General features: G+C 46.1%; 2 protein-coding genes across 3 annotated transcripts in view; one reads left to right on the forward strand and one right to left on the reverse strand.

Moving 5' to 3' along the window:
• Window positions 1-10,677, reverse strand: part of ARMH3 (armadillo like helical domain containing 3) — a 209,218-nt gene extending 198,541 nt beyond the window's left edge. The window contains exons 1-2 of one of the 2 annotated variants that reach the window (XM_060241823.1): window positions 10,584-10,677; window positions 740-851 (exon numbers count right to left, since the gene is read on the reverse strand). In XM_060241823.1, the coding sequence (XP_060097806.1) occupies window positions 740-841 (102 nt within the window). In that variant the 5' untranslated portion in view covers window positions 842-851; window positions 10,584-10,677. Of the gene's footprint in view, window positions 1-739; window positions 852-10,573 lie in introns of both variants that reach the window. The other variant, XM_060241822.1, reaches the window with a different exon arrangement.
• Window positions 10,678-13,120: 2,443 nt separating this feature from the next.
• HPS6 (HPS6 biogenesis of lysosomal organelles complex 2 subunit 3) lies at window positions 13,121-16,686 on the forward strand. Its single transcript, XM_060241824.1, has one exon. It carries the CDS (start codon window positions 13,602-13,604, stop codon window positions 16,086-16,088), a length of 2,487 nt encoding a protein of 828 aa, XP_060097807.1. The 5' UTR covers window positions 13,121-13,601; the 3' UTR covers window positions 16,089-16,686.
• Window positions 16,687-19,606: the final 2,920 nt, after the last annotated feature.

Below are 19,606 nucleotides of genomic sequence, written 5' to 3' on the forward strand. Positions count from 1 at the left end.
TGCGCTGCTAAAACACCATGCTCTCCGAAGAGTTTGAGACATAATATGCAAAGGAGTTCCTGATACCAAAAAAAAGCCTGCTGTCTTCTATAAGAGTCCCGTGGCACAAAGTGGTAAAGCTGCAGTACTGCAATTGGAGCCCTCTGCTCACAACCTGAGTTCGATCCCCAGCAGAAGCTGGTTCAGATAGCTGGCTCAGGTTGACTCAGCCTTCCATCCTTCCGAGGTCAGTAAAATGAGTACCCAGCTTGCTGGGGGGAAAGTGTAGATGACTGGGGAAGGCAATGGCAAACCACCCCGTAAAAAGTCTGCCATGAAAACGTTGTAAAATCAACGTCACCCCAGAGTCGAAAACGACTGGTGCTTGCACAGGGAACTACCTTAACCTTTTACCTGTCTTCTATAAATTATCAGCAGTGAAACTGCAGAGAGGATTCTAAAAAGCAAATTTCATTCAACTGTGGAGATTCTCTATTCAAAGCAAGTAAGCAAAAGAATACCCAGAGGCACTTTATAAGAAGAATGTGAAGGATTTCTCACTTTAAACATCAGGAATCTCAAAATCTGAATACATAAACAAAAGATGTGATCCAGAGATATACAAATAGGCCACAAAAAGCTCCAAGGGATCCTCTCTCAAGGAAGTGTCAGGGTAGATCCATCAGTATATTGGAGTTTTATCTTGGGGTAAAAAAACCCAAAAGTGCCCCAATAAAAGGAACATAAGTTTATCCCTTACCGTGAAGATCTCATCATACATTAGCACAACCTTCTCTTTCAAGGGTTTCTTACTAGCTGAAGATTTCCGAAGCAATCCACCCTTTTTCTCAGCTTGTGCCATGGTTTACAGCCTGTAGGTAGAGAGACACAATACATTCCCAAAAAGCACTCTCATAGTAGGCATTCCCAAATCATGCTTAATCATCCCTTGGCCGTGAGATTGCAAAACACTTCATGCTATTTACTATATTACAACCAACATAACATCCAGTGAGATTCTTCACATACACAATACTTTTCATATGTATATGAATAAAAAAAAGGAATGTGAAAAGCGTATTTTGCTGCATATAATATCTATTCAGTTGTTTCACATATGAAGACCATGCAGGTTTTTTGTGGTGGGGGTGGGGGCTAAAACGGCTGTAGGAACTATTTTACATATCAGGCATTTTAAAAGGAGAAACTAGACAGAAAGCCTTGTCAACATTCAATCAGCACACCCATGGCCAAGCCATGATTAAAAGAAGGATCTCTTACAGGCTGTTCAAAGGTCTACTGTGACTCATTCAGGCTTAAAGTCTTACAGCCCACAAGCTGTAGCAGTGAACACAGCACATAAAGTAAGAACTGCCCTAATAGACCATTAAGTCTGAGAACCTACAAAATGAAGATAGGCTTACATATACTTTGTGTGCAAAATATTGTACATAGCCTCAAACACATATTTACATACATGTTTGAGGAGTCTGAGATTAACTACCACATGCACACATGGTGATAAACACAACTTTGCCACTAAGAACATAAGAAGCAACTCTGAAACAGTTTCTTGCACCATTTACTCTCATTAATGAACTAACTTTCCTTTTTATATACAGGAACTAACAAAATACACATTATACTGCTCCATATTCCCATCACCTATGCACAGCCAGCAAAAGTTCCCTTTTCCCAGGCTCCATGCTATTCCTGCCCATACTGCAACTGTGAGTCTAAAGCAACAAGCATCTCTCAGGCTGACTAACAGAGGTAAAGCAGGGCTTGTCTGTTCAGGCACAATAAATAATGCACAGAGGAGCAGGAACATGGCAGAACATTTCCAGTGCCTAGGCAGCTCTGCAAATCAGCCTTCAGAAGAGAATGTGGCAGCTGTTTAGAAGGAACAGAATACCCTAGCCCTTACTTTCCTGATGCACTTTCAGTGACCAACATTTTAGTTTCAGACCATCACACAAAAGTTTATTTTCTGCAGATATCACGCAGTCCATAAACGTCTGCATTCCTGCTACATACTTCCTAGTCTAAGTGACAGAATGCAGATGATTTACCATTAGCACCTCTAGAAAACACTGTTCACCTCCTTCTAGCACTCACAGACATCCACAGTAAGTCTGTGTAATACGAGTGGAATGTACTGCACGTATTCCTCTTCTGCAAGTTCATGTTCATCAGACAAGCAGTGGCCAGACTGCCAGGTGGAGTGTCAGAGCAGCTGGGAGTTTGTCTGGCAGGGCTGCTGGACTATGAACACGACCCCGAGACGGCTGCAGAATTTACAGGCCGCTGCAAGGCGCCTGTTGCCAGCTGGGTGCCTGAGGGGCTTGGCTGCGCGGCTGGGGGGACACAGGGGAGGCTTCCACCCCCCAGGTCTCCTAAGCTGTGCGGGGGGCTGCCTGGGGTTCAGACAGTATTACTGCACCTTAAGAACAACCGCACTTTAAGAACACTCCGCACTTTAAGAACACCTTGCACTTTCAGCATTGCAGCATTTTTATCCAGCATCATTTTAATTCTAACCTGATCTTAACCGCCAATGCACAAAGAGAATCTGAATTGCTGACTGCTAAATTGATTGTTAATGTAATTTTATTGGTTAATTAATTTTGGATTATTGGTTAATTGATTGGCTAGCCAATGAATTTTATATTTTTGGCAAATTTATTAGGGAGGGTAACTGGCTGGGAGGGTTTTTTACAATTAAGGAGCCATTAGAATTAAATTATTTTTAGCTAATTAATTAAAGGGGAGATTGTGGGGTGGGGTTTTAGATTAAATTAACTATTAGATTAAATTATTAGCAGGTTAGCTTAAATTAGGAAATTGATTGATCGGTGTGAGAAGAGAGGGTTGGGGAGTTAGTTTGCTGTTTAACACCCGGAGTAGGGTGACGAGCTGGGCCTATTTACAGCTGGTTTGAGGCTGTGGCGGAGACCAGCAGGGGATGACCGGCCTGGAGATTCCAGTATTCCTGGAGCGGGGAAGATATGTTGGTGGGAACAGACAGAATTATAAGGGAAGGAGGCTGAGACATGATAGTGCTCGGCATGATAGTGCCCCTTCCAGTCTGCGTCCCATCCCAACAGTGGCAGGTAGAGGGGTCAGGCTGAATTACTTGCCTCCCTCATTGGTGTTATGTAATGCCAGGTCCACAAATAATAAGACCTCAATCCTTCGGGAGTTCTTGCTTGAGCAGGATGTGGACCTGCTTGCGTGACTGAGACCTGGGTGAATGATGCGGAGACTGTAGCTCTCTCCCAGATGGCTCCCCCAGGATACTCAGTCTTTCACCAATCACGGACTAGCAGGCGGGGGGGAGGGGTGGCTCTATTCATGCGAGAGGCTTACTCCTTCCAGGCTCTCCCGGTCCCAGAGATTAAGGGCATTGAATGTGCCGGTCTGGGGTGGGACGCTGGGGAGAGGTTGGCGATCTGGCCGGTGTACCATCCGCCTAACACACCAGCCAGCGCCTTACCGTCCCTGATGGAGGCCATAACAGGCTGGGCATTGGCTTTTGATCCTGGGTGACTTCAATGTTCATGTCGATGACGTGACCTCCAGTCAGGCGATGGGCCTAGTGTCATCCATGGCAACACTGGGACTCTCCCAAATTTTTACAACGCCCACTCACCAGGCGGGGCACATGCTAGACTTGATCTTTGCGGCGGGAGTTTTAGTGGACGGTATTACTGCCAAAGCAGTGCCATGGTCAGACCACTATGCCCTCAAGGCTCATGTGGATGTCCCACCTCAAGCCCATTTAGGCGGTGAGCATATTTTAGCTCGCCCGCAGAGCCAGATGGACCTGGAACGGTTCCAAATAGTTCTACAGGATTCCTGGCCTCCTGGCGATTCCCTGGATGACCTGACGGAGTCTTGGTATGACAGACTCTTCAGAGCCATCGATGAGATCGCATCTTGGCGTCCTCTGCGCCCTCGCTCTAAGTTAGTGCCATGGTATAACCTGGAGTTGCGGCAGATGAAATGAGGATTCAGATGGCTTGAGAGGCAATGGCAGCGTACTCGAGACGAAGCGACTAGAACATCTTATAGAGAGTTTATGAGGTCCTATCAGATGGCAGTCAAAGCCACAAAGAAAATTTACTTTGTGGCCCAGACTGCATCTGCAATTTCACGCCCGGCACAATTGTTCAACAGAATTTGGACCCTTACAACACTGCCACAAGGCAGGCCAAATTCTAAGGAATTAGAGATTGGCTGTAAGGCTTTTGCGAACTTTTTTGCAGACAAGATCTCGTCGCTCTGCCAAGACCTCCCCGCCACATTGGAGACAGTATGTGAACTCTAGGCCCTGTGGCTGTCTTCTGATTTTGTTCTGGATTGCTTCAATACACTCAGCCTAGAGGAAGCTGACAGGATCCTCTCTCCTGCACGACCTACAACTTGTGATCTGGACCCTTGCCCCTCCTGGCTTATTAAAGCTTGCCAGAGGGAGCTCAGATATCCTATACGGGATATCATGAATAGATCCCTTATGGAAGGGCGTTTTCCAGCACCTCTTAAAAAAGCTGTAGTCCGCCCTCCCCTGAAAAAAATTGACATTAGACCCGGCCGAATTGGCACATTACTGACCGGTCTCAAATTTACTCTTTTTGGGTAAAATTATTGAGAGGGCGGTGGCGCTGCAGTTACAGAACTTTCTGGATGACGCTTCCATTCTAGACCCCCACCAGTCCAGCTTTCGCCCAGGCTATGGGACAGAGACAGTGCTGGTTGCCCTGGTGGATGACCTCCAGCAGTATCTGGATCAAGGTGGCTCGGTGGTACTGATGTTGTTGGACCTATCAGCTGCATCCGATACAGTCGACCATCGCTTGCTGACCCGCCATCTCGCCGACACAGGGATTCAGGGGCTGGCCTTGCAATGGCTTTCCTCTTTCCTCAATGGTCAGGGACAAAGGGTGGCGATTGGGGGTGAACTGTCCCAAAGACACGCGCTTGATTGCAGGGTGCCTCAGGGGGCGGTGCTCTCCCCGATGTTGTTCAACATCTACATGCGCCCCTTTGCCCAGATCGCCCGGAGGTATGGGTTGGGTTGTCACCAGTACACTGATGACACCCAGCTCTATCTACTGACGGACGGACGGCCCGACTGTGTCCCAGAAAATTTGGACCTGGCGCTACAAACTGTGGATGGATGGTTTAGGCTGAGGAGACTGAAGCTTAATCCAGCAAAGACAGAGGTCCTTTGCTTGAGTCGTAGTGGTCCTGGAAGGGAAATCCCCCTACTGGCCTTTGACGGTGCGCCACTGGCAATGGCGCACAAGCTTGGGGGTACTACTGGAGCCTACCTTGACAATGGAGGCCCAGATAGCAGCCACTGCTAAATCCGCGTTTTTCAATCTTAGGCAGGCAAGGTGGCTGGTCCCCTTCCTGGAGCAAGACAACCTGGCAACAGTGATCCACGCAACAGTCACCTCGAGGTTGGACTACTGTAATGCCCTCTACATGGGGCTGCCCTTGTTCCGAACCCAGAAGTTGCAGCTAGTGCAGAATGCGGCCGCCCAGCTGTTCTTGGGGCTTCCCAGGTGGGAGCACATTCACCCGAGACTCCGGGAACTACACTGGCTGCCAATAGTATACCAGGTTCGTTACAAGGTGCTGGTTATTACCTTTAAAGCCCTATATGGCCTAGGACCTGCCTACCTTAGGGACCGTCTCTCCCCACATGTTCCCCAGAGAGTACTTAGATCAGGATCACAAAATCTGTTAGTAATCCCTGAACTGAAGGAGGCCCAATTGAAATTTTCAATCGCGGCCCCTACCCTATGGAACCGACTCCCCGAGGAGGTGCGGGCCCTGCGGAACCTTGATCAGTTCCGCAGGGCCTGCAAGACCGCCCTTTTTAAGCTCACACACCTGGACTGTTAAGAAGATCGGCAATTAAGCATCCGCCAATACGGTTTAAGACCATACCGCTGAATAACTGCACTTACTGGACTGTTTTAATGCTGTTAAGTTAATGTTTACTGTTTTATATTGTTAAATTTAAAGGCTTTTAACCACTGTATGTTTTTATGAAATGTTGTTAGCCACCCTGAGCCTGCCGAGGTGGGGAGGGCGGGATAGAAATAAAATTTATTATTATTATTATTATTATAAATCAACTAGAGACAGGGCCTTCTCAATCATAGCCCCCTGCTGGTGGAACCAACTACCAGATGAAGTGAGGGCCTTGCGGAACCTGATGCAGTTCCACAAGGCCTGCAAGACTTCTCTTCTGGCTGGCATACAATTGACTGGTGCCGGTATTTAAGAGCTGAGGAAGAAGGCCGTCGCCATCAGAATTTAATAGTCTGTTTTTCTGTTTTAATTGTTTTAACTGTTTTAATCATTGTTATTTATTACCGAATATGTATTATTAATACCTATTAATTTTATCGTTCTGGGATTTTATGCTGTAAACCACCCTGAGCCTGCTTCGGCGGGGAGGGCGGGGTATAAATAAATAAATAAATTACAATACACTTCTATCCAGCCTAACCCCAATGAAATCAAGAGGCTTAGATTAAAGTAACTCTGCACTGTTAGTTTTAAAGTTTGCTAGCCCCTTTTAATCTTTCTGTAACTAGAAAAAATATATATTTACACAACAAAAACTGTAGGTCACATCCCACTCCTTGAACAGCTTTCAATTTCTTTTCACTGTTTCACAGGAAACAATTACTCAACAAAAAAAAATCTGAAATACAAAGATTTTTCTTTTTGAAATTTTACTTAGAAATAAGAAGGGGAGGAGAATTAAGGTATTAACGAGCCTCTTCCAGTTGGTACATATATCCAATATCTCTGGTAAGCATGTGCATATCTGCTGAAGAATAGTCTAACTGGCTTCCAGCTAATGAATGAATCAATGTCAAAGCTAATCATCAGATATGCCATACTTTGTGTTCAATGTTCTTACACAAAGTTAAAGAACACCTATATTTCCCTTCATACGAAGTCAGAAGGCATTCTCAGTAGCAGGTTTTTGAATAACCAAGAAGGCAAAGGATTCTAGGTCTACTCAGAAATAAATCTCACTGAGCTCAACCAAATCTACTCTCATGGAAATATATGCAGGATCACAGCCAAAAAGATCTGAGACTCAAGATCATTCAAAACATTTTTTCTCTCCCTTCCCTTCTTGCTTTTAAATATTTTACCTGCTGGCAGAGTTTCAGAGATTGAAAGCCCGTATACCACTGAGAGTCATTTTCATTGCTTTAGTTTTAGGATACCAATACAGGGATAACAGGATAACATAAGCTTTTAATAGGTCTAGAAATGGGCTAAGCTACAGAGAAATAGAACAAGTGTGGAGCTATCAAAACCAAATCATGACTGCCCTGTTAAAAGACTGTGAAGCAATATTAGACCATGTATCTGCTGTGCTTCTTTGGGTCTTCCACTGGTATCTTTGCTTGCTCTCCCAAGCAGGGGTGGGGTCCACAGAAGTCAGAGGCTGAGGGCTCAAGAGAACAGGACGGCACAGCTTTACATTACTGTCACTGTTGAGCATACCCAATTTTTCCTCACCCCATCTTATGTGCTAGGCTCTGAGATTTTCACAGATGAGATGAAAAGAAGGAAACACCACACAGCACCAGGCTCTGATGGACATACTATAAGCAGGAATAGTTCCTGAAAAAGGAGTTTCTGTGTTTCAGCTCACCTGATAAAATACTGTATTTCACATTAATCATACTTTGCAATCTCACTCCATGACTTAAGCCTGTTTCTTTCTACTATTGGCTAATTAGCCTCTGTAAACAAAACTAAACCCTCAACATCCTCTAATCATCAGAATGACTCCAGTGCTAATGAATTAAGCCCTTTGTAAATCCACTGAAACAATTACATTTGCACAGATGGAACTCACTCAGTAAACAGCTTGCAAGTACAAGAAATGTTAATACAAAGTCATTCCTAGGATAGAAAAGGTTAACATTAATTTCTCACTCTGAAGCCTACCATTCAGTAAAACAAGACTTTTTTCTACTGCAAAACCATACAGTACTTTTTAAAGAATGCCACTCTTCTTAGAGAAACTATTATAAAGCCTGACAGATGATGCTTTGAAGACAGAAGTTAAAGAAGCCTTCCTACTGTAAATACTAAGCTTGTGGACCATCATATTGCAACTCCATGGTTTATATGCTGTGTGGGAAGCACTTACCATCTCTCTTTGTTGTGTATGTGGACTAATGTTGCTATTAACCAGGTTCCTGCATGGCTCATTGGAGCCTTTAGGTTGGAGCTTGGGGACTCAGGAACAATGGGCAGTAGGATCCAAATCCCTGCTGCCCTGCTCCAATCACAGGCCCCCTGCTGGTTTAAATGATCCAGTGGCATCCCAGCGTGGGAACCTTGAACTGTATATAGTTGGCCCTGTTGGCCCAGTAAAGCAGTCTTAAGAGTTCAGCCATAACTTTGCTGTACTGAATAAACAGAGCTATGTTCACTACAACCAAGTCTCCTTCATGCATTGAACCCACTAAATTATACTTTTGTACAACGAGGAAGAGAAGGAGGGAAAGAGAGCATGGTAGGAGCTGCTCGTGGGTTCAGATAATACTGTTTTGTAATGTAAAAATTCCTGCTTTCTTGCCCTGTGTTCAACTCCTAAGATCAGCTCCTATTCCACCCTGCCCTCCTAGGTGTTTCTGGAGGGGCTTTTCTTCCACTCTAAGGAGAGCCTGCCACTACCTGAACTTTTGCCAGAATTACCCACTGCAAGGGTCAGGCCTTCCAGCTTCCCTTCCAAGTTCTAGGTCTTGCCTCTGTGTCTCTCGCTGCCCAGTGTCCAGTCATCATGGGGACAGTTTACTATCTTGTGTGCCCCTGGAGGGATAGCTGCTTGCCAACTTCCTGCCTTCCTCTGGGGGGCCCCTTTTAAAATAGCATGTCTGAGATAGTGGAGATCTATGTGGTACAAAGAACCATGGCCAGCATTCGAGGAGAAGGAGACAATGATGACATTGGATTTATATCGCACCCTCCACTCTGAATTTCAGAGTCTCAGAGCGGCTTACAATCGCCTTTATCTTCCTTCCTCCACAAGACACCCTGTGTGAGGGAGGTGGGGCTGAGAGGGCTCTCACAGCAGCTGCGCTTTCAAGGACAACCTCTGCCAGAGCTATAGCTCTGACCCAAGGCCATTCCAGCAGGTAGAAGTAGAGGAGTGGGGAATGAAACCCAGTTCTCCCCGACAAGAGTCCACACACTTAACCACACACTTAACCACTATACCAAACTGGCTCTCAATAAAGTATTTATTAAAAAGAAAATGTTTACAAACATACTTTTAGCACACCCCAAACTGAGCAAGGGATACAAAGGAAATGGTAAAAACGCAAATCCTCTGTCCCTCTCTCTATACATGCCCTATCAGAAGTTAACATGTGGGACAGGCCCCTTAAACTTAAGTAGTTACAAATCCCTGCAAGTTGCCTCTACCTTGAAGCTCCCTCCAGCTCTTTAGGCCAGCACAAGGTCAGAAATGGCTGCCTTCCCAGAGGAGAGATCTGTGTGTCCTCTCACAGAGCCTAACAATGACTTCAATCATTGTCGGATTCCTCTAGTTCATGGGTCAGATTTCTGCACTACCAGGAAATCCCAACAGGCTATTCTTACTACTTCAGAATAGTGTATAAAACAAGGGGTCAAATAACTAGAAATCATGATGTGCAAACAAAGGAGGAGAGAATGCTGCTGATATAATCTGGCACAACAGCAGACACATTGACAGTAAAACAATATTAATTATAAAACACAGCTTGAGTCCAATGGCACCTTTAATACCAATAAAATGTTATTCAAGGTATAAATTTTTGTGTGCAAGCACACTTCTTCAGATACAGTGACTTTGTTCTGCTGCTTCAAAACAACACAGATAGCCGCTTGAATCAATATTAATTATATTACACATGTAAACCACACATAATACCTATTTATTTATAGAGTTCAGTTGATTATTTATAGAGTTCAGTTGATTAAATAAAAGGCTCGCATTAAGTGAAATGGAACATTCCAAATGCTGTTAGAAAAAAATATCCGACTGTATATGTTTTGAAGCACAGAGAAACAAAAAGGGATGGATTTCACGTTTTGGGGAACCAGGTGCTACGTGACCGGAATAGGTGAAACAGCCCTCACTAGACAGATTCGAAGAGCGTAATGGGGCGGGGGGGGGGAGTTTTGAACTGTACAGCTTCCTCATAATAAGTCCCCCCCCCCCTTCGGCTTTATCCACCTAGCACCTATCCCCACCCACTATAACCTTGTCTCAACAAGAAGAGAGGCTCTCTCTTTAATTATACACACTCCGATTTTCAGGGACCCTGTCCCAGAACGACTCCTTCCCTTCACACACAAAGCCGCCGCACGCGTACACCTTTCTAAGAAAAGCCATGTCTCACCCTAACGCAAGGTTCTATTCGTTATATGTTGCTCAAGCAACCCGTATAATACTAACGTTCCCTCTGCCTCTAACCCCATACCCAAACTCCTCTACCTAAGCACGGGATACGGTCTGAGCGTGAGGACCAGCCCCCTATAGAGGGGAACTTACCCTCCGTTACCTGAGCGAGGCAATACCTTCCCAATGCGCAGGCGCCTCAGATACAGACTAGCCCCCCTCCGCCTAGCGCGCAGGCGCGTTCTTTGTCGTCAGAGCACACCCGGGCGTGCTTGTTGCTGGATTGTCGACGTTAGTTCCTGGTGGATATTGGTGCTAGTTGAGCGAGAATGAGAGTGGAAAGCAAAGCAAGACGAAGCGGACGCTCTGATGGCCCACGAGAAGAGCCATTTGGTCGCACGCGGACCTGATGATAGAATAGGAGTTGTACGCCCAAAGTCCAATTTTATAAGGCAGTTATCCTTAATTGAAACAATGGCACTTATTGCCTAGGATCGAACCCCTCAAGGGAGCAGGAAGTCAACGACAAAGCAATCACTTTATGGTTTAGCGACTATTTATGTAAATTATATACAACAACGCATAGTTACTCGAGACTCGTTATTGCCTTGGGAGTCCTTATGGTCTGCAGTTTTATAAGAATTCTCCATTTAGAATGATTATTCTGCAGATTTCTGCATTCTTGATAATCGGAGGGGGGGTGTTAGTACGTATTTCCTGGTTTGTTTCCTGCCCCCCCCCCCCGTTAGCTATGAAAAAAAAAACTGCTAAAGACTGGGGAGGCAGCATCTTCATCTGGGAGTCCTGCCCACTCTTTGCAAAGCAAGAAGCCTTACCTGGTGAGTTCTACCGCATGAGTTTGCAGGGCTTTCCAATTTGTTCTTATGCAGGTAAGGAAGAGTTACCTCCTATGGCCGTGGTACAACATCTGCTTGACATGCAGACAGTCCCGGCTCAGCTCTGGCATCTCCAACTAAGGATCAGGTGATGTGAAATATGTCTAACCTGAGACCCTGGAGAGCTGGTGGCAGGGTCAGACCTGCTAATATGCAAATTAGGTGATTGCCTATGGCGCCATGTGAAATTGTAATGTTATCAGTGCAGCAGGGGTGGGGGAGAAGTTAGCCTTATATAGGGTTCCCAGCTGGTGATAGCCCAAGAAGAGAATTCTGACTGTGATGATCTAAGGGTCTGAGGCATCTGTGTACATGTGATGTATGCACTGATAGACTGCGTTGTTTATTAGCTAAGGTGCTGAGCCTAAACAAACATGCAGCCTGAGCCTATGGATGCTTACTTGGAAAAAAGTCCCACTGACACTGGAAATAAGTCCTACTTACTCCCAAGTAAGTGCACAGCTTTTTTGAGCAGTAATGTGATACCCATTAATTTCAGCCCAGCTCTCTTCCAAATACCTTACAAACAGTTCTTATGATAGATTCAGGTGTGTAGCCAGGTAGGTCTGAAGCAAAGGTCCAGGGGGCACCTTTAAGACTCACAAAGGTTAATTCTAGGTATACACTTTTGTGTGCATGCACACCTCTTCAGATATCCAGATCTTATGCTTATACCCAGATCTTATGATGTTTATTAGGAACTATATTTGATTGATTTCAGTGTTTTTACTTATTTTGTATTTACTTGTGTTCAGTGTTCTCTCTAAGCTGAGTTAGTGTAAGCTAGCTCACAGATTTTTAGCCTCCTGCTCACCTGTTTTTGTCTTAGCTCAGGAAAAATAGCTCCAGAGCACAATAATTTATGCAGTAGCTCACAAAGTAGAATTTTTGCTCACAAGACTCTGCAGCTTAGACAGAACCTGTCTCTTCAGTGGGAATCCAAAGTGGCTTCCATCATTCTCCTCTCCATTTTATCTTCACAACAGCCCTATAATTTGGTGAGGCTGAGAGGATGTGACAGACCCAAGGTCACCCGGCAAGCTTCCATGGGGGAGTGGGGATTCAAACCTAGGTTTACCCACATTCTGACTAGTCTGGTACTTGAGCCACTATCCACACCGGCTCAGAATGCATAAAAGTACAGCCATTGGTGTATCTGCTGACCACATCACATAGTTTACATTGTTTGTGGACTACATGTTGTGCGTTTTAATCATGATGCCTTTCATATTATAAAACTGTATGTTAGATCACATCATGCAGATAACACCTAATGGTGGTATATCCTACTGGTTTGCTATTTACTTCTGTTTCTGCCAGAAGAGGTTAACTCCTCACCGCTGGTGGCTAAGCTACCTCCTTTTACCGGGAGGGGGGGGGGAGAATGCGGAGATGTGCACTGGAAGCCCAGCGGCGGCGTAAAGGAGGGGGGGAGATACCCATGCGTAGAAGTATGCTGCTGTATGTATGGTTAGGTGCAAAGCCATGCGGAAGCCTCCTGCTCCCTCCCCTGGCGTGGCCGCAGACCTTCCCCAGCTCTCGCCGTGGATCCTACGTCGCCTCTCTCTGCCATACGTGGGGGTGGAGCCACAAATCAGGCCAGCTGGGGAGGGTTTTCCGCTCTCCTCTTGCTATTCTGTCTTCCGAAGAGGCCGCTGAGCCGGAGTAGTCAACGGGGGTTAACCTGTTCTGGCAGAGGCGGAAGTGGAAGATCTGCGGGCATTGGGGTTTGACGCCGAGTTAGTGGGAGGAGAGCGAGTCTGCCCGGAAATTAAAGGCCTCGTGATTGCAGTAAGGAGCGGTTGTCGCTTCGAAGCTGAGGGAAGGCGAAGGGTTTTCGCCGCGGTCCGGACGGGGAGAAGCAGCCACGCCAGACCGCAGCTCGGGACTCTGCTTCCCCGCCGCGCAGAGGGAAAAGTCGCTGCCTGTTTTCGACGCGGGCCAGAAAAGGGGAAGCAGGCTCGCTTGAGGTCGACAGGGGAGTAGGGCGCTTAACAATCGCTGCGAGTCAAGGCGTCGAAAGAGGACCCCGGCAGACCAGAGGGACTGGGGAGCAGAAGACTTAGAAGCTAGCAGCGTAACGCGTCAAGAGCCGGCAGTGCGCGGGCTCCGAGAAACAGGCGCTCGCGGCGTATTGGATGGAGTAGACCAGCGTCCGAAGGCTGGAGTTGGGGAGCTCCGCCGCGGGCCTGGCGAGCTTGCGAGCAGTCCGAGAGTAGACCTGTTGTGGCAGGTCTCTCTGACTTCTTCCCCATGTGGCTGCCATCAACGCCGGACGCCTCGAAATGAAGCGAGCCGCAGAAGTGCGGCAGGTCTCGGACTGGAGCGACTTCGTCCGCGGCCAAGACCTGCGGGAGCTGCTGGACCAGCGCCGAGCAGGGGAGGCTCCCAGCCGCATTGTAGCCAGCCCTGACAGGCAACATCTGCTCCTGCTGTGGAACCAACCGGCCTCCCCGGCCCGGGTCGTGGCCTTTCAGCGCCTGGGCACTGGCGGAGGCGATCTCGAGAGGAGCTGGCAGCCGCCTCAGCCGCCTGTGGTTGGGCTCCTTTTCCTGGAAAGCTGTGGGGGGCCTGCTTTCTGGGTGCTGACTGTTGTCTGGGAGCAAGGCAGGACTGAGCTCTGGCGCTTCGTGCCAGCAACCGGGTGGTGCCTGCTGCAGAGTCTAGAGCTGTGCTGTGGAGCCCGGGCCCGCATTGTCTCCATTTGTAACTGGGGTACCCGTCTGGTGTGGTGTGAGGAGAGACCCTCTCTAAACGTCCAGCAGACCCCAGAGAAGAGAGCCTTCAGGTACTGTATCTGCACTCGAGACCTTCAGATTGGTGAGAACGGTGCCCAGCTCAGCCCCCTGCAGATTGTCTTACACAACAGCCCTGCTTACCAAGTGCTGGCCTCATCCTCTGGTGTGTTTTTGGTGCCCACCCGAGCCACTTTCTCTGGTGTAGCCAAGTGTGTCCTTATCTGGCGTTTGGAAAATACTGACATTGTTGTTGCTGCTCCATCCAGAGGGTGCATTTCCACTAAATTATTGCATCCTGGCAGGGAAGTGGACTTTAAGAAGCTCATCTTGGGATATGTGGGAATTCTAGCATCCCTGGAGATTTTGGATATTCATAGCTGTAGCCTGTCAACCAGCAAAGGACTCCTCCTTGTCACCAGCTCAGGAGCTGTGGACTTGGTTCAACCCAATGGACTGTGGAGACCTGTCTTTGACTTTGGAGAAAGTGCCTTGACCCCAGGGGAGGAAGTCCAGTTAAAAGTATTTGGGGACACGCTTGCTTGCTTGCAGGGAGGCATTCTTTGTCTTGTGGACTTGAACAGTAGACAACTGCTGGAAAAGAAACTCCTGAGCATAGAAATGCTTTTCTTGGATTTCCATGCAGAGGAAGAAGAGGCAGCAGTGGTGCAGCTTCTTGGCCCAAATGGCATTTACCAGCTTGACTTCTCTGGGACTGACAAGGACAGCCAACCTGAGCCCACCTTGGTGGAGATGGTCTTTGAAGAAGCATGCAAATATTATCAGCGGCGGAGTTTGAGCAGCTCCCAGCTCACTGTGGAGAAGCTAAAGAAGGGGGGCATGTTTCAGGCTCCCATTGCTCTGTCTTCCATTCTGTGCCATAGCCTTGCTTCAAAGGATAAGAGGACTGGAGCTCTCCCAGAGCCTTATGCCAAGCTTTTGAGCACAATGCAATTAGAATTGCAGAGCTACCAGAACCTGGAATTTCTCAAGTCATGTATGGTTGGGGCCTCCAAAAGTGAAGTGGACAGGTATGGTGAGGAGTTGGTAGAACAGGAGCTTAATCGCCTTCTATGCTTGGATTTAAACAGGGAGAACCTGGTTTACATGAATGTCATATTCAGTTCTTTCCCTGTGGCCTCCTGGAAGGCTATTCAGAACCATCTGCAACTGCAACAGAATGGTGATGGCCTGTTAATAGCCAGAGCTACCCCAGAGGGGTGGAAGAAAATTCTTGGGGGGCCTTTGCCCAGCCTGTGCAAGCAAGATGCCTCTCTGAATGGGGTTGTCCCCCTCTTTGAACTCATCTGTCTGTCTCTTTATCAGTTTAAGCCTAAATGGCTGCCTAGGTTTGTGGAGCTATCCCAGCAGTATGCGGGTACCTCTTGGGCTTACAACAAGGAGGGCCCTGAGGGTGGGGTGCCCCTTTATAAGAGAGCCCTAGCTGTAGTGACAAGGAAGAGTAGCTGTTCTGTAGCTTACCCAGAAATGGAGATTGAGCTCCTTCTGTGCAGCCAACGGCCCAAAGCCATCCTGCAGGCCATGGATCTCCTTATTTGCCACAGGAGATGGCAGTGCGTGATGGACACAGCAGAGAAATTCTCCAAGCTAAGCCCTTTGCTGAACAAAGAAATTTTTATTGTCCTCCTGAGAGAGTTTGCCCAGCATAGGGCACTGGACCCTTACTTAGATATGTTATGGGAACTCTGTCCTGCAGATCTGAGTGCTTCTGACATACTGAGCATTATTCAACAGCATTTACCCCAAACAGAACTTGACCAGCCACCCTTTCTCCCAGATGGGGCACCACAACTGACTGTTGGCTTGCTCAAGCCACTGTTACATCGACTGGCATGTTGCTCAGCCAGCCAGGATGAAATCTATGCTGATGTCTTACAAGGGCCATCTTTTCCTCCTCCAACCCCACCTAGGCACCACCAAGTTGCTGCAAAGACAGCTCCTGCTCAGGAGGAGCATGTGCAAAGGACTGAGCCCCTTCACAGCCACACAGAAGGCATGTTGTTTGAGGGCATGTGAACTTGGCACAACATAACACATGTAGGTGGAGGTGGGCAAAATGGTGTCCAAAGCAACTGGTCCTGGCAAAATCACGATCTGCAGCCTGTGTATCCCACTTAGGACCTGCATTGCAAAGTTGCCCTTGCCCCAGTGGGTGACAAACCCCAAAGTTCTCTGAACTACCAAGAGGTATATTTGGAAGAATGCAAAACTGCTTATGCAGCATGGATTTGGGTACCTTAAATAAGAATGAACATGCATGCAAGAGAATTATACCATTGCTTATATAGCAAAGTGACATGAAGATCTACTTCAGATTACGTTCTCAACTTTCCATTAATGCTGGTGTAATTTTTTAATCTCCTTGTACATTTTGGTAAATGTCATTTCATATCCATAAGTAATATTTGCACATGGGCCTAGTGACATGGGGAAATTGCCTAGCATTGACTCAGTTTAAGGCATATTCTCAGACCCACATCACTATGCTTTAGTGTCTGCAGTTATTTAGAGCAGGGATTTTTTTTCCTAGTACTGTGCCAGCTTATTGGGGGCAAAGTTTCACTGGCCAGGATTATATTTTCCCTGAAATTAAAGTTTGAAACTCCCTGATGAAGAGCATGTGTGTTGTCTACTCTCTGGCTGGAGACTTGCGCCTTGGAGGCACCACAATCTATGCATGAATATGCTGTGTTAATGTTAGACAAGGTGGTCCCAGCCGTTTCCACTGTTCAGATACAAATATGCACACCTTTGTCCCTAGTGGTGGCCTTATCTTTGCTTTTTAAAAAAATATGGCTGTCAACAGGGGGGGCTCTGCAGTTCTGTTGAGTAGTAGGTGTCTTGTGCCTTTGCAGAAAAATGTATCTAGTGCCTAATTTGATGTTTTGGACTCCTGTTGGCTTAAGATTCAAGCAAATACTCTTCTGCTGGGAAAGGTAGATGGGAGTTTATGTGTAAAATGTGAACATGCTCAGCCCTTTATGCTGATTAAGCACCTCACATTTCCCTTGTACCACTGGGGCTGAGAAGATCCCATTACATCTACATATAGCAGTTTACCACTGTAGCCTCCCCCCTAAGGATGTGAAGATGGAACGTGTGTGTGTGTGGGGGGGGGGTGTTAACAGTTACAAGGAGTAACTTGGGGGTGCTAACAGTTACGAGTAGGAGTAACTTTTTACAAGACGGGGGGGAAACTGCTTTTTAATCTTATGAAATTGTCAGCATTTGTTTTAAAAGACAGAGGCTCCCTGACATGTTTCTAAATAGGGAAATGGCTTGAGTACAAGGAAATCTGTGTGTTTTAGTTTTGTTTGTTTGAGGGAAGGACTGAGTAGCAGCTCTGGAGCCAATATGGAATATACAGGACTATCTTGGTTCTTTAAGGAGACATGGGAAGGAGCGATTCTAACATGCTGATTGCTTTTATCTCTTCCCAGCTTGCTGAATATGTTGGGTAACTGTTTATTATGCAAATAGTGCTTGATTAGACAAAACCCTGCCCTAGAGCTGCCTGGAGTCCAAGCAAATCCTAGCCAGGCCCACACCCCCTGCAGCATCAAAGTAACTGTGTATGCTCTGTGCTGCTTTTTGTTTACTGCTGTGTCCCCCACACACACACACACACACACACACGGTGCTGGGAGGAATGACAGGCTAATTAGTACAATACACAGAAAGTTCCGGTCTGTGTTTCACTTCCCCGCTATTGTTGTTAGTTTAACAATTAGAACCAGGAGGGAGAGTTTGGTGATACTTGTACTAAGGTATCTATGTCTTATAATGGTGAATAAACTACCTTTTGAGCGCTCTGTAATGAATAGCACAAATGCCTGCCTTATCCATATATGCTGGCTGTGTTTCATGCTACTTCCTGCTGTTTATAGATGAGCTGTACATGCTCAGAGAACCTTCGGCTAGTGTTTGGTGGGCCTTCCTCACCTGAAACAAAACATCTCTTGGATACAGCCCTAACAGTAGCAAGTCAAAGTATGAGAACTTTTCCAAACTGTTTGTGAAGTTTCATTCTCTTTCTCTGTCAGCAATAGCAATGGGGCTTTGGACTTCACAAGTTTTAGAAACTCCTTATTACAACACTAGCTTGTGGGCATCAATGTGATGAACTGTCAGTATGATTTGCTTGGATGATACATATCCTTGCTGTCCAGAGTAACTTGGCAGAGAAACAGCTTCTATTCTAATCCTGATCAACAAGTTTGTTTTAATGCAATACTTGGTTTCTGAAGCTACTTTTGTGTTCTGTGTGCAGTATTAAAAACTGATGAACAGTCATAGAAAACTATGTCCATTGCTTAGAAGCATGGCATGTATCTTGTGGGCACTCAGCTGTGCATTTTCCCCCATGAGCTGTTGAGCCAAACTTGGCACCATTTGTTAATGAGGAACAACTCTAGCAGAGAAATTGCAGCATGAGCCACAAAACTTCCTACCGTAAGAAAACCAATAACTGCTGGAAAGGGCTAGCATGTTGTTCTGCTAGCAATAAATGCACCTTTGTCTTTTGTATTAAAAGTACAAAAGCTGTGCTGGCAGCTACCCAGCTCCTTTTGCCTCTAGCGAAGAGGTTAAAAGTGTCAAGTTGACCAGAAAAAAGGTAGTAGAGATGATGGAGCACAGGGGAAGCAAGAAAGGAGACAGAAATAAAAGACCATTGCTACAACAGTAGGTATAAACTAGCCTGAAATGAAGTTTTGAGCCATTAGGGAAGTGGATGTTTCTCATCTCACTAGACTTATAGGCAGAGGCAATTGATGATTAATTCAATGCTTCAAAAGCTGTTGTTCCCATGGGCTGCCTTTAGCTTATGGCAGTTTTGAAACTAGGAGTTTAGAAATAGATTTGGGAGAGGGGTTTCTGCTGCTGAATTACTACTTGCCACTGAAGTGGGAGGGAAGCATGTCAAAACCATACTTAATAGCAGAATTTGCCATCATTACAGATGTCTGCTTTCTTAGAGAACACCATCTTTTACTCCTGTTCTTCTTACACATTTTTGCCCTTTTTAAAAACTTGTATAAAACAGCCTGTGCCAGATTTTAGTTGCATAAAATTTGGAGGGTTTTTTTAAAAAAGGAGGCAACAACAGACTAAAAATTTTAACATAAGTTATGGAATGGGGTCATGTAGACCACTGACTAATGAATATGTACACTTGCTGGAGCAAATTTCACAGCCAATAAAATGGTATCTTATTCTGAGAACCTGTGGGCCTAGTGTTATATAAACAGTCTACATTAAACTTTAATTAGCATAGCCTAAATCATTTGAAACAGTATGAAAAACATAATTCCATAGGTCTGATACAAGAGTGAGAACTGTGCCTGCTTGACAGAAAATGTCAGATAAAAGCTTTCACTTCCTAATGTTTAAAAGGACTGTTGAGTCATCAGTTGTCTGTTGAGCCTTTAGAAAAATTGGCCTCTACTGGAAAGGATAGTTAGTAGATAAGAATCAATTTCAAAAGCCAGAACTCAGTGGCAGGACAGAGGCGTGGTTGCCAAAGAGCCAGGCAA

Source organism: Heteronotia binoei, chromosome 6 (genome assembly GCF_032191835.1).
Source record: "Heteronotia binoei isolate CCM8104 ecotype False Entrance Well chromosome 6, APGP_CSIRO_Hbin_v1, whole genome shotgun sequence".
Taxonomy (NCBI): domain Eukaryota; kingdom Metazoa; phylum Chordata; class Lepidosauria; order Squamata; family Gekkonidae; genus Heteronotia; species Heteronotia binoei.

What these genes read in the sequence shown, in the direction of transcription:
- HPS6 (XM_060241824.1), top strand. Translation starts at nt 13,602, where the DNA reads ATGAAGCGAGCCGCAGAAGTGCGGCAGGTCTCGGACTGGAGCGACTTC.